The sequence below is a fragment of the Muntiacus reevesi genome, chromosome 6 (assembly GCF_963930625.1).
Source record: "Muntiacus reevesi chromosome 6, mMunRee1.1, whole genome shotgun sequence".
NCBI lineage: Eukaryota > Metazoa > Chordata > Mammalia > Artiodactyla > Cervidae > Muntiacus > Muntiacus reevesi.
The window spans coordinates 73568758-73582331 of NC_089254.1; the positions used below are offsets into that span (position 1 = coordinate 73568758).

Below are 13574 nucleotides of genomic sequence, written 5' to 3' on the forward strand. Positions count from 1 at the left end.
AAAGTTAATTTCTGGGAATAAACTGAAACTTTAGCAAACGGCACCTCTTTAAGACCTAGTCTGAACAAGAGCTGCTCTCACTGCATTCATCCATAGCCTTGGTTAGCTCTTAGATATTGATACGTCTTAGTCAGTAATCTAGAATGAATAAACATTATCCAATCACAATTGGATTCCACATTCCTAAATCCTCATTACCCTCTATGTGATCCTGACAGCACCAAGGATCTGAGCACATCATTACCTGGGCACTGGACCCAGTGCTCTCGGGTAAGGTGGGGCATGGAGGGAGCACAGAACCAGACTTTGGAAGACCTCTATGCTGATCGCAGTCCAGTCACTGACTAGTTTTACAGCCTTGGGAAGGTCAATGAATTTTTGTGGGCCTCAGCTTTCTCACTTGTAAAATGGGGTAATAATACATGCGTCGTGCACATCAGAGGGTTGGTGTGAGAAAAGAGTACACACAAGTGCCTTTCGTAAACCATGAATCATCATTTAAGCATCAGAGTTTCTTAATAATGCAAACACAGTTGCAATCATGATTTTAGGAACCGTGTGCCCCTTGTGAGGACTTCAGACTCTTGGCTTTTTCCACCTGCCTGCTGGCAAATGAACTGTCCTCATCTCATATTTGTGCAGTTGACATTTTGGAACTCCATTGGATCCGATCAGTTGTGCTGGGTCAAACTGCACTCTTTGGTATTATTCTGGGGTTCCAGCATTTTGAGATCATGCTGGATTTGGATTGTAATCCATCATAGTATTATCTGTGATACTTCTAATCCATGTCATCTACATAATTCATCTCCCTGTCTCCTCAATATTTTCCAAGTTTTTGATCAAAAGGTGAACCAAGGTAGGGCTGAAGTCAGTCTTGCTTCTCTGCAGTAGAGACCACTTTAAGGTTGGTTCAGAGTAAATATTATAACAAAAAGGGGCAGCACCACTACCCACTGTAGCTGGCTGTATAGTCAGTTGTGAGGTCAGTTATTTAAGTTGTGTCTTTTTTGCTTTTTTTTTTCCTTTTCTGGTCACACCACCTGGCTTTCGGGACCTTACTTCCCTGACCAGGGATCGAACTCATGTCCCCTGCAGTGGAAGTCTGGAGTCTTAAGCACTAGAATGCCTAGGGAAGTCCCCATGTCTCCTTTTCTTGTCATCCTCTTCCACTTCCCAACTACAGCTTCAGTCACCAGGCAGGTTCTCACTCTATCACTGCTAAATCTACTCTTTTCCAAATTTGTCAATAACCTCTTGATTCCCTCATCCAGAGGTGCATTCTCTATGCCCACCTCCCCAAGCTCATTGAAAGCATTTGACAGCTCTTTCTATGACATCTCTCTCCCTTGACTTCTGGACAATTTCTCAGTGGCTGTCAGTTTCTCACAGGGACTCCCAATGGCTCCCTCATGCCTCCTTTGTAGCCCGTCAGCCTAGAGAGCAGGGCTCTCTAGGATACTTGGAGCTTGATGACTTTTCACTAGGAGGGACTGTCCTGTGTCTTGTAGGTGTTTAGCAGCATGCTTGGTCTCTCCCTGATAGAGGCCAGAAGAACCCCCACCCAAAAACCAAAAATGTCTCCAGATATTGCTAAATGTCCCCTGGGGAGACAAAATCACCTTTCCTGCCTCCACCCTCGTAAACCATCGCTATAGAGTAAGCCAAAACCAGGTCTCCACCTCCATCCTGGGCTTGGGCTCAGTTTACCCCTGCAGTGAAACATGTTCATATTAGAATTTTAGTACAGTTCACCTGCCCCTGACTCATAATTCTGATTTTCTTGTCCATGCTTGAAATGTAACCCCCTAAGCTTTCGTCCTCTCCTTTACTTTATTTCCAAACTGCCTGTGCTGTGTCCACCCTGACCAGCTCCCAAGTCTTCTTTCCTTCCAAGCTTTTCCTTTCCCAGTTTCACAGTGAGGAAACTCTCCCGTCTCTTGGTCTGGCCTACAAGCCCTAGCATTCTTGCCCTCATGAGTGGAGACAGCCATTGTTCACCTGGCTGCATTCTCAGCTGTGGATGGATGAATACTTTTTTCACTCCCCATTGCCAATTCTAGATCATTACTTTTCAATTTTTGATAAAAAATTTCTGCTCCCCTGAATCTCATGCCGTTTAGGTAGATTTTTTCTTCAAACTGCAGGTTTTGTTTGGCATTTTATTTTAACAAATAGGACAGGGTAGAAAATAGAGACTACTACCTATAGATAATAAAGATGAGGTACAGTGGCTCAGGGGTAAAGAATCTGCCTGCCAATGCAGGAGACGTGGGCTCAGTCCCTGGGTCGGGAAGATCCCCTGGAGAAGGAAATGGCAACCCACTCCAGTATTCTTGCCTGGAAAACCCCGTGGACAGAGGAGCCTGATGGGTTACAGTCCGAGGGTTCGCAAAAGAGTCAGACATGACTTAATGACTAAGCACCAACTGTTTTGAAGAACTAGTATTTCAGATACATACTCAGGAGTATGCCTGCTTTTACTAGGTTGGAGCGTAAAGGGACCCTCTCTCTGTGTGAAGCACGTGTGACCATCAGTGATCTAGATCTACCTTCCGCACCGTCTGACCTCCTGAGGAACACATTTGCTAACATTTCTGGTAATTGGCTTGTTTCCCACTTCAGATCTTCCCACCACACTGTGCAGTTTCTGAGTCCCTATGGCTGACTGCTCAGAGCCCTGGGCTGCCAGCTCCTTGCCCTTAGCCCCAGTGGCCATCTCACCCCGCCGATGCTCCAGTGACGGTGATGCATGGAGTTTCTTCACCAGGCTCAGTAAAACTATAAACCTTGCCGCGGAGTCTTTGTTCTAACTCCCACACACTCTAGAGGGCGAGGACTTGGACTGAAGCACGGGTTTGTGTGACGCTATTTGGCTCCCTCATCTAGGAGGCCAGCTGCCTTTCTGGAGGGAAGATCTGAGGAGAAGGCAGCCTGAACATCTCTCCTCGGAGTGCGGGCAGTGCGCCTGAGGCTCACAGTCTCTGGAGAGCCCTGGATCGCCCCGTGGGTGCTTGGCTCTCCTGCTTGCCTGGGCTTTTGCCACCTGCCCCATGGCCTGGGCAGGTCTTTCTGAACTACCATTCTAGGAATTCAGAGGCTATTTCTTTCTCTCCACCCTAGGTGACACTTTCCAGGTTCCTGAATCTTCAGCAGATACAAGAGACTAGTTGGGGGTTCATACTCAGAGGGTCACTGTCACTGTCCTCTTGGAGGCCTCTCAGCACTTCTTGCGGCCCTTTTGCCCCAGGATGAAGACCCTGAAACCCTCTCTGGGGCTCGAAGCACAGCAACGTTTTTAGGGATGCCTTAGCCCAGAAGGTCAGTGTTGTTCTTGTTCCACAGTCACGTCTGACTCTTCTGAGACCCCATAGACTGTAGCCTGTTAGACTCCTCTGTCCCTGGGATTTTCCAGGCAAGAGTACTAGAGTGGGCTGCCATTTCCTTTTCATAAGCTGATGCCCACTCTATTAGTTCTCTGTGTGGGTTGATAGGATTAATACAAATTTCAAAGCTTCCCAGAGCATATATGTAATTAAACTCAATTTCTGACCTCAGTGACAAAAGCAACGGCTTCTGCTTCCTAAATAATAGTACAGACTCCTCAATGGGGTCTTCTCTCTGTGGCCCACCAAACTTGCTCTCTCAACCATGTACCCTGCAAATGTCATGTTAGACACCTTGTCTTCCATGCCTGCTTGGCGCTCCTTCCTGAACACAGCTGACCTTTCCACCTCCAGGCCTTGCTCTTGCTGTTGCTCTAGCCTGGAATCCCCTCTGCCCTTCCTTGCCCCTCATGGCTCATCTGAATGCCAGCTTCTCTGTGACATCTTCTCCTGTCAATTCAGTCAGGTAATCCTGTCATACAACCTCATAGCATCCCTGCTTTTACTGTCTCTTCTTTGCTCGCCTCTGATTCCAACTGGGGTTGTAACTACTCATCATCTGGCTCTGGTCCTCCCTAGACTCAGCCCCTCTGGGCAGGTGCATTGTGTAGCTCCCTTATCCCTGTCCACGTGCACACCGAGGTGCTCACTCTGGGAGTAGGATATCACCAAATGTGACTCAAACTCACGTCTTTAAAGTAAAAGCAAAATGCTTCCAAAGAACCTCATACTTCAAACCTATCATTAAACTCAACAAATGGAAATCTTGCCTTTTGAGCCTGATTTTCTTGCCAGACTTTATTTAGGAGGCTTAGCTGTCAGCAGAACCATGCAAATGAGCACTGAAGGTCTGCTGATCTAACTGGGTGAAGACAGGGCTGAAAAGCGCCCTAAAGCTTCAGGCTGTTATTAACCAGCTGGGCATGTACTGTTTCCTGGGCCTCCTATGTTCATCATGAATTATCTCCAGGATGCTATAAAGTCTAGGAAAGCTAGATAAAAATTATAGTTCAATAAATCCCGCCACAAAAGGGATTAGCAAAGCATCTCAGAGGCCAAGTAGAAACAGAGCTGAATTAAATATGAATCTTCTCTTACAATTAAAAAATATCATAGTAGAAGAGAGTAATGTGGATCGATCTTTTCTTCTATTTGCTGAGCGGGGTTTATGACTTTAGTAGCTACACAGAAGCCACTCTTTAGTGCTCCTTATTTCACTGAGCAGGAAAATATGCCATCCAAAGTGGCACAGAAAGCATGGAGGAAGTGTTGGGATGAAAACTCGTAGCACAGGGAAACGATGTTGTTAAACTGCCTGGAGCTCTAGTGCCTCCTTTTCTGCATTATCGCACAATAATTTCCTCGATAGTTTACTGTATAGAAGCCACTGTAGAGACCCAAGATACATATGGTTTTGTCTGCACATGTTTTAAAACATAGTGGAAAAACACAATATGTACACAAATCCCCGTGTATCAAGTGATATGCCCTAGTGAGACAGGCTGGGACCATTTATGTCAATACTTGCACCTGGACGAACATCTCCTTGAGCAACAGAACACAAAGAAACTAAAAATAACTGTAATATGTGCAGCTGGGGGGTGAATATGAACAATAAGATACAAAATGGCCAAAACCCAATTGCCATTTCTGAGGTGCTGAGAGCAAAAGTGGGGGACGGCACACAGTACTACCAAGAGGGTGGGCAGACCACCTAAGCCATTGCTCCAGCCTGACCCCACCCATCAGCCCCCACCCCCCATGCCATTTAAGGGACTAGCTCACTCCCCCTGGTGGAGTGAGCAAAGGGACCTGTTACTTGTTCTCACTTCATGCTGCAGCAGGAGCCTCTGCCTAAATTTCTCATCTAGTCTCTTTCTATAGATTTCTAGTCTCTTTCTATAATTTATATAGGTTAAAGAGTCCAAGAATCTTGGTCAGTAACACAGAAGTGCAGACTCAGTGCTAGAAGGGCCACTTTGGGCTTCAAGCCTCTGGGCATCCCCCTTCCCTCAGGCAAGACATTCCTCTTTAAATTAAATTGGGCCACATATGACTGATCCACGGACCATGAAACCAATAACGCCAATACCATCAGTCATCAAAAAATGACTGAGCATGACCTAAATGCATTTCCCTGAGACTTCTCCCCCACATCTTTCACTAATGACTCAAAACAATACACTGGGCAGCAGGAAAGAATTCCATTCCTATGGATGATCGCTCAAGCTCAAATAACAGCATACTTGGCCTTCTTCAGTACGTTTCCTGAAGGTGGGTGGGAGCTCCATACCTGGGGAGAGATGTAATTTTCCCCCATTTCTCTATGCAGAAACGCCGAAGCCCATTGCTTCCTCGCAGGGCTGCGAAGCCTTCGTAGGGCACACTTGATGTTCCTGTGACGAACTGCAGTAATCTGAGTCTCTGCTCGTTGTTGAAACGCTCCACCGCAGCCCAGAACCAGCGGATCACGAGATGCCCATCATGATAACCTAAGCGGAAGCAGGAGGGAGACGGAGAGGATGCGGAGAGAGGAGGGGGGGTGGGGGGAGATGAAATATACATCAGACGTGCTAAGAACTCAACAGCTGCTCTAGATCTGCTCATTTCTCTAGTGGTGGCCTTCAGGTAGGTCTGAAACAATCTGTGTAACTGAGTCAAATTCGAAAACAAAAGTCAATTGAGAAAAGAGGCATTTTACAGAAAGGCTTTATGTTCTCAGGGATGTCCTCAGAGATATCTGCTTTCTATTTAAACAATGGGGCCCCCAGGAGTCCCTTTCCTGCCTGAGATAAATGTGCACAAGTGGTGTGAGCTGGCAGAGATGTTTGGGGCTCTGAAGGGACAAAACCCTCTATGAGTAGGATATTTCCTCATCTTGTCTTTGTTCTGATGTCTTAGCTCTTGGTAACCATGTACTGTGGGAGCATCTAGGACTTAAGAAAGGTGAACGTCAATCTTGGTGAACGGAAGATGCTGGTTCCTCCCCACAGCCCTTGGCACCCTTAGAGCTGCTGTGCTCTGACCAGCCCTGGGCTGAGAGGAGTTGGGCCCAAGGAAGAAGTTTGGGGCCCCACAGGAGAGTACAGAAATCAGGCTTGGAGCAATCACTGAAGGAAAATGCTGGACTGCAAGTGCACTGAGGACTCAAAGATGAAGAAGGAAGGCTGGGCTGGGGCAGAAAGAAGGACAGCTTCATCAAATGGAAGGTGTAACTCACCTCAGAGGTGTGAGTTAAGCATGTGAAGGCTTGTGTGAGTGGAGGAGGGGCTATAGTGATGAGAGTGAAGAATAAATATGCAGGGAACAGCAAGCATCTAGGCCAGCAGAGAGCGACTGCTGGTGAGGACTGAGGGACCTTACTGGGGGCTTAGAGGCCTTGATAGCTAGGCAGAGACACTGTGACCTGATGCCTTAGGTTGGCGGCTTTCCTTCCAAGCCAGCAAGGGCCTAGCGGTTCCACAGAGGTTTCCTCCTACATGACTGACTGTATCGGGGAGACAAGAGGGCCTGAGATGGTGGACTCCTGGCTCACCCTCTATCATTTCGTCTCTGCAATATTTTATGTGAGGAAAGGGTTTTGAGCATAAAAAATCTTTCAAAGACCTCTTCTCTAAGGGATAAGGAGCTTGCTTGTTTTGTGGGTTGGTAAATGGCCTGATGAAAAGAATGTTTCAGGAAGACTGCTTTGGCAGCGTGAAGGTGAAGCATTAGAAGGAGTTAGACATTGGATTTGGAGAGATGACAGACTGTTACAACAAATCAGGATGGAGGTGAGGAGGGCTTCCGTTCTACAGGAAGCAGGACACACTTTCCTGGCAGCACGTGACCCAGCTCCAGAGCTGGCCCGTGGTTGGCGGTGTTCCCTGGTACACACCTATGCTGAGTTTGCCAGCGATGACCTGGAGGTTACTGTCGCCTGAAGGGAAGTCCAGGTTGGAAACAGAGGGTGGGGAGTGAGGGGGGGAAGGCATGGACTAGAACCTACTCTGCACATGTACTGAAATAAGGCCAAGTTTTTTGTAGTCTTCAAAAGTGATATTATTTTATATTTATATTGTCACTACATACTCATCTCACAAGCTAGTAAAGTAATGCTCAAAATTCTCCAAGCCAGGCTTCAACATTACATGAACCATGAACTTCTAGATGTTCATGCTGGATTTAGAAAAGGCAAAGGAACCAGAGATTAAATTGCCAATATCTGTTGGATCATCAAAAAAGCAAGAAAGTTCCAGAAAAACATCTATTTCTGCTTTATTGACTATGCGAAAGCCTTTGACTGTGTAGATCACAACAAACTGTGGAAAATTCTGAAAGAGATGGGAATATCAGACCACCTGACCTGCCTCTTAAGAAATCTGTATGCAGGTCAGGAAGCAACAGTTATAACTGGACATGGAACAACAGATTGGTTTCAAATAGGAAAAGGAGTACATCAAGGCTGTATATTGTCACCCTGCTTATTTAACCTATATGCAGAGTACATCATGAGAAATGCTGGGCTGGATGAAACACAAGCTGGAATCAAGATTGCCAGGAGAAATATCAATAACCTCAGATATGCAGATGACACTACCCTCATGGCAGAAAGTGAAGAAGAACTAAAGAGCCTCTTGATGAAAGTGAAAGAGGAGAGTGAAAAAGTTGGTTTAAAGCTCAATATTCAGAAAACTAAGATCATAGCATCTGGTTCCATCACTTCATGGCAAATAGATGGGGAAACAGTGGCTGACTTTACTTTTGGGGGCTTCAAAATCACTGCAGATGGTGACTGTAGCCATGAAATTAAAAGAAGCTTACTCCTTGGAAGGAAAGTTATGACCAACCTAGATAACATATTAAAAAGTAGAGACATTACTTTGTCAACAAAGGTCCATCTAGTCAAGGCTATGGTTTTTCCAGTAGTCATGTATGGATGTGAGAGTTGGACGATAAAGAAAGCTGAGCGCCAAATAATTAATGCTTTTGAAATGTGGTGTTGGAGAAGACTCTTGAGAGAGAGTCCCTTGGACTGCAAGGAGATCCAACCAGCCCATTCTAAAGGAGATCAGTCCTGAGTGTTCATTGGAAGGACTGATGTTAAAGGTGGATACTTTGGCAACCTGATGTGAAGAGCTGACTCATTTGAAAAGACCCTGATGCTGGGAAAGATTGAAGGCAGGAGGAGAAGGGGATGACCGAGGATAAGATGGTTGGATGGCATCACTGACTCAATGCACGTGAGTTTGGGTAAACTCCAGGAGTTGGTGATGGACAGGGAGGCCTGGGGTGCTGTGGTCCATAGGTTCGCAAAGAGTTGGACGTGACTGAGGGACTGAACTGAACATACGGAATATATATATATATATATATATATATATGAATATTATTCAGCCATAAAAAGGAATGAAACACTCAGTCATACTATAACACAAACAAACCTTACTAAGTGAAAGAAGCCAGACCCCAAAGGCCAAACAGTATAATTCTGTTTATATGAGATATCCAGCATGGGCACATCCACATAGACTGATGGCTGCTGGGGATGGGGAGTGGGTAGAGGAATGGGGAGCAACTGCTTCACAGGTCCTGGGTTTCCCTTGGGGACAAAGAAAATGTTTTGGCACTAGTGAGAGGGGATGGTTGTACCACATCTGCAATGCACTAAATACTGCTGTGCTATTCCCTTTAAAACGGTTATTTTTTTTTAACTTTTTACTTTATATTGGGGGGTAGCCAATTAACAACACTGTGATAGTTTCAGGTGGATAAGTGAGGGACTCAGCCATACATATACATGTATCCATTCTCCCTCAGACTCCCCTCCCATCCAGGCTGCCACATAACTGAGCAGAGTTCCCTGTGCTGTATAGCAGGTCCTTGTTGCTTACCCATTGGAAATATAGCAGAGTGTACATATTGATCCCAAACTTTCTCACCATCTCTTCTCCCCACTCTTCCCCCCTAACAACCATAAATTCGTCCTCTACGTCTGTGAGTCTCTTTCTTTTTGTAAATAAGTTCATTTGTATTTCTTCTTAGGTTCTGCATATAAGGGATGTTATGTGATATTTCTCCTTCTCTGTCTGACTTACTTCACTCAGCATGACAATGTCTAGGTCTATCCATGTTGCTGCAAATGGCATTATTTCATTCTTTTTAATGGCTGAGTAATATTCCATTGTCTCTATGTAACACATCTTCTTCATCCATTTCACTGTTGATGGAAGTCTAGGTTGGTTCCATGTCTTGGCTATCGTGAGCAGTGCTACAATGAACACTGAGGTGCTTGTATCTTTTTGGACCATGTTTTTCTCTGGATATATGCCCAGGAGTAGAATTGCAGGATCATATGGTAACTCTATTTTTAGCTCTTTTAGGGAACCTCCATACTCTTCTCCATAGTGGCTATACCAAGTTGAATTCCCACCAACAGTGTAGGAGGGTTCCCTTGTCTCCATATCCTCTCCAGCATTTATTGTTTGTGGATTTAAAATGGTTAATTTTAACCATATACTCAATATCTTATAATAACCTGTATTGGAGGAGGATGTGAAAATATATAATTTATATACATATGACTGAAAAACTTTGCTGCATACCTGAAACTAACAGAATATTGTAGATCAACTATATTTCAAAAAAAAAAAAAAGATAAAATGTAACAGAAAAGAAATGGTTAATTTTCTTATGTCAATTTCAAATCAGTCATGTTTTTTAAGTAGTGATGGATTGTGTCTACCGGAGCTGAGCCATCACAAGTCCCGCTCGCTCACCTCCCCGGTACTCGGCGTTGTTCCTCCAGTCGGCCAGGTCGATCTCCGCCGTGCCAGCGATCACCAGCTCCAGCTCCCTGGCATCGAACACGGATACCAGCCTTGAGTCCACCACCTGAAATCCAAATTAAGCTTTAGCCTACAGACCCAAATTAAGCTTTAGCCTACAGACCCTAACTTATCGAGAAGTTACATTCATCATTACCACTTCTATGGGCTAAGCTGGGAAGCTGACCACTGTTCACAATCTTTTCCCCCCTCCCAATGTGTTATGTTTAAGTTAAAAATCATGACATTTTGAAGAACAACGCTTTAATGAACTGGGAACTCAAAAAAGGTCCCCTGCTTTTCGTTACCTCTGATATTCCCTCTTGGAATGATGTTATGAACCAGATTGACTTGACTTTCTGTAGTCACATTTAAATTTCGCAGTAACACTACATTTTAAAGGCAAAAAGTCCAATTTGCTTTGAAGTGATTCAGTAGCTATTAGTGCTATCATTTCACTTAAAGGGAATCCTTTCTTCCACATACAAACTAGGACTTGTTTCCTGGGAATGGACTTTATATAGTAAAACAATCGTCAAAAAAAAGAAACAATTGTTTTTTTCTTCCCTTCTCCCCCTCACTTCTTCCCTCCCACCCTCAAAGATCTGGGAGGACCTGCTTGATTAGAGGATTCTGAGCTCTGGCTTTATATCTTGTTGCTGAATGTATGTGGTACCCCCGAACACCTGCAGCAGACACCTCCTTTAATCACACTGGTGGACCGGCCAGTCACCCACTCCGATCTCCAGCAGAGCAGCAAAGAACACCTTCAAACACCCAAGCCCTTGTTTCTAAACTGGAAAAATTTAACTATGTCAAGTTTTGGTAAACAGGAAGCCTAGCACCTATCAGTGTCCTCTTTTTAAAAAAATTATTATTGATCTCTGATGCTTTTTTAAAAACCTTTTTATTGAATGACATATTATTTAAATTATACAGTGCTTTATCATTTTCAAAACTTTCACATGTGATTTCATGCAGCTTATTTCATAAGTCGCTGTCCTGATTTAGCACCTTTGCATGGATTATGTGGCACAAAGTGACATCACAGGCATATCTCCTTTGATTGTGTTCTGCTTTATCACACTCTGCAGATATCGCATTTTTCACAAATTGGAGGTTTGCAGCAACCTGAGGTCATGAGATGATGGGTAGTTTTTTTTAGTAATAAAGTATTTTAAAAATAAGGTATGTACACTGGTTTTTTAGACATACTACTGTGGCACACTTGGTAGACTATAGGATAGTATAAGCATAACTTCTTTGCACTAAGAACCTAACAACTGATGTGACTCGCTTTACTGCGATAATGGCTTTATTGCTGAGGTCTGGAACTAAACCTGCAACATCTCAGAGATCTGCCTGTAAGAAAATAAAAAATCTAGCCAGAGTGGATAATTCCCTCCAGTGCCTTCACTTCATTTATTTTTATCTCACTGAATAAAAGAGGATGCAACACACACGCGTCTCAGCAGGATGGGCCATGTGTTTTCACGTATGGCTCAGCAGGGCCACGCTGATGCTGGTTTTGTGAGACCACAAGAGCTGGATTTCCCAGAGAACTCTGACCCCTCTCCCAATACCCCCAGGGGGTCCTCCCTGCATGCTGGTGAGCAGAGCTGAGCCCTTTTCCTGCCCCATTCTTCCTCTCCCTTCTCCTAACAAGCAGCCTGCTGGGCCGGGTCTCACCTCGTAGAAGCCCCGGACCAGTGCCTCCGTCTGCTGCACCACGCCGCGCTCCACCCGCCACCTCACCATCCTCTCGATGTACTCCTTCTTGTTCTTCTCAGTGACCTGCGTGTTGGCGCCTCCAGATTTTAACTCCCTCTCCGTTACCTTGTGGGGAAACAAAGATCATGATGATTGTTGACTTGCGTTACCTTCCAGTGAAACAGATCAGTTTTAAGAGGATGAACTATTTGTAAAGAGTTCTCTTTACGCGAGTTCAGCATCATTACGTTCTTGGTTCTTTCTCCTTTTCTGGAAGTTACTAGAAAGGCTCTGGTTGTTCTAAGCAGATACATCAGTACCTTAGAAAAGCTGCATTTTTGTTACACAAAGAGGAAGCATGTTTCTTAAACTTAAGAGGCATAACGGAAATAAAAGAAAAATGCCCCTGGTTACCCCTAAATAGACTAGAATGTCCTTAACTATACCCAAGTCCCAATTACATAACATTCTTAACAAACAAATCTTCCCCACCAACAGCAGATCATTGGCAAAAAAGAAATGGAGGGTGGGAGAGTGGTTTTGCAGTAGGTATAACAGGGATTGAAGGGCGACATCTCGACCTTGAGAAAGGAGAGAATGATGTTGCCACATAGTATGGAGATGCATGATTGTTAGGACAAGCTAACAAGAAAACTTATGATCTGTTTTGAAAGGCAAGAAGGCAGGTAACATATTAGACACTGTGATCAAAAAGTGTTGGTGTTTGAAGGGGGAAGCATCAGTTATCTTAAATTTGCTTAAGGGGTTTGCCTCAGTGCTCAGTGTGATTAACATAAGAAAAGTGAGGCATAACTATACCTGTTATTGTTTAGTTGCTAAATCATGTCCAACTCTTTTGCAACCCCGTGGACTATAGCTCTCTAGGCTCCTCTATCCATGAGATTCTCCAGGCAAAAATACTGGACTGGGTTGCTATTTCCTTTTCCAGGGGATATTCCTGATCCAGGTATCGAGCCTGTGTCTCCTGCATTGACAGGCAAATTCTTTACCACTGAGCCACTAGGGAAGCCCATAGATGTACTTAGTTACTGATTAAAAATACGTGTATATATTTGATACTCATGGGCAAAGTACCCAAACAAAATAGTTTATAGAAGTCTGCTGATTACTTTCTTTGATCACTTGGGTGACTTTGGTAAATATGAAATATTGGTCAATTATAGCATAATAGTTACCACCCAAGATCCATATTCTTTGGAGCCTCTGGTTTTTACCTGCCCAGTTAGAGACTATTTCCTGACTCTAAGTATGTGATGTAACTAAATTCTGGCCAATAACGTACAAGTGAGGGTGTTGTATGGCACTTTCATGAGGGCTCTTTAAACAGCAGGGCTAAATTCCATATATATGTGTTAGTATGCTGTAATGTTCTTTATCTTTCTGGCTTACTTCACTCTGTATAATGGGCTCCAGTTTCGATAACCCTATATGCAAAACCAAAAGAGACACAGAAGTACAGAACAGACTTTTGAACTCTGTGGGAGAAGGTGAGGGTGGGATGTTTCAAAAGAACAGCATGTATATTATCTATGGTGAAACAGATCACTAACCCAGGTGAGATGCATGAGACGAGTGCTCGGGCCTGGTGCACGGGGAGGACCCAGAGGAGTCGGGTGGAGAGGGAGGTGGGAGGGGGGATCGGGATGGGGAA

At 44.5% G+C, this 13574-nt stretch overlaps 1 protein-coding gene across 1 annotated transcript in view; it reads right to left on the reverse strand.

The window, feature by feature from the left end:
* HECW1 (HECT, C2 and WW domain containing E3 ubiquitin protein ligase 1) overlaps window positions 1-13574 on the reverse strand; it is a 186562-nt gene that overhangs the window by 5082 nt on the left and 167906 nt on the right. Inside the window, exons 22-24 of the mRNA XM_065939400.1 lie at window positions 11882-12028; window positions 10145-10259; window positions 5680-5878 (exon numbers count right to left, since the gene is read on the reverse strand). Coding sequence (XP_065795472.1) covers window positions 5680-5878; window positions 10145-10259; window positions 11882-12028 — 461 coding nt within the window. The remainder of the gene's footprint in view (window positions 1-5679; window positions 5879-10144; window positions 10260-11881; window positions 12029-13574) is intronic.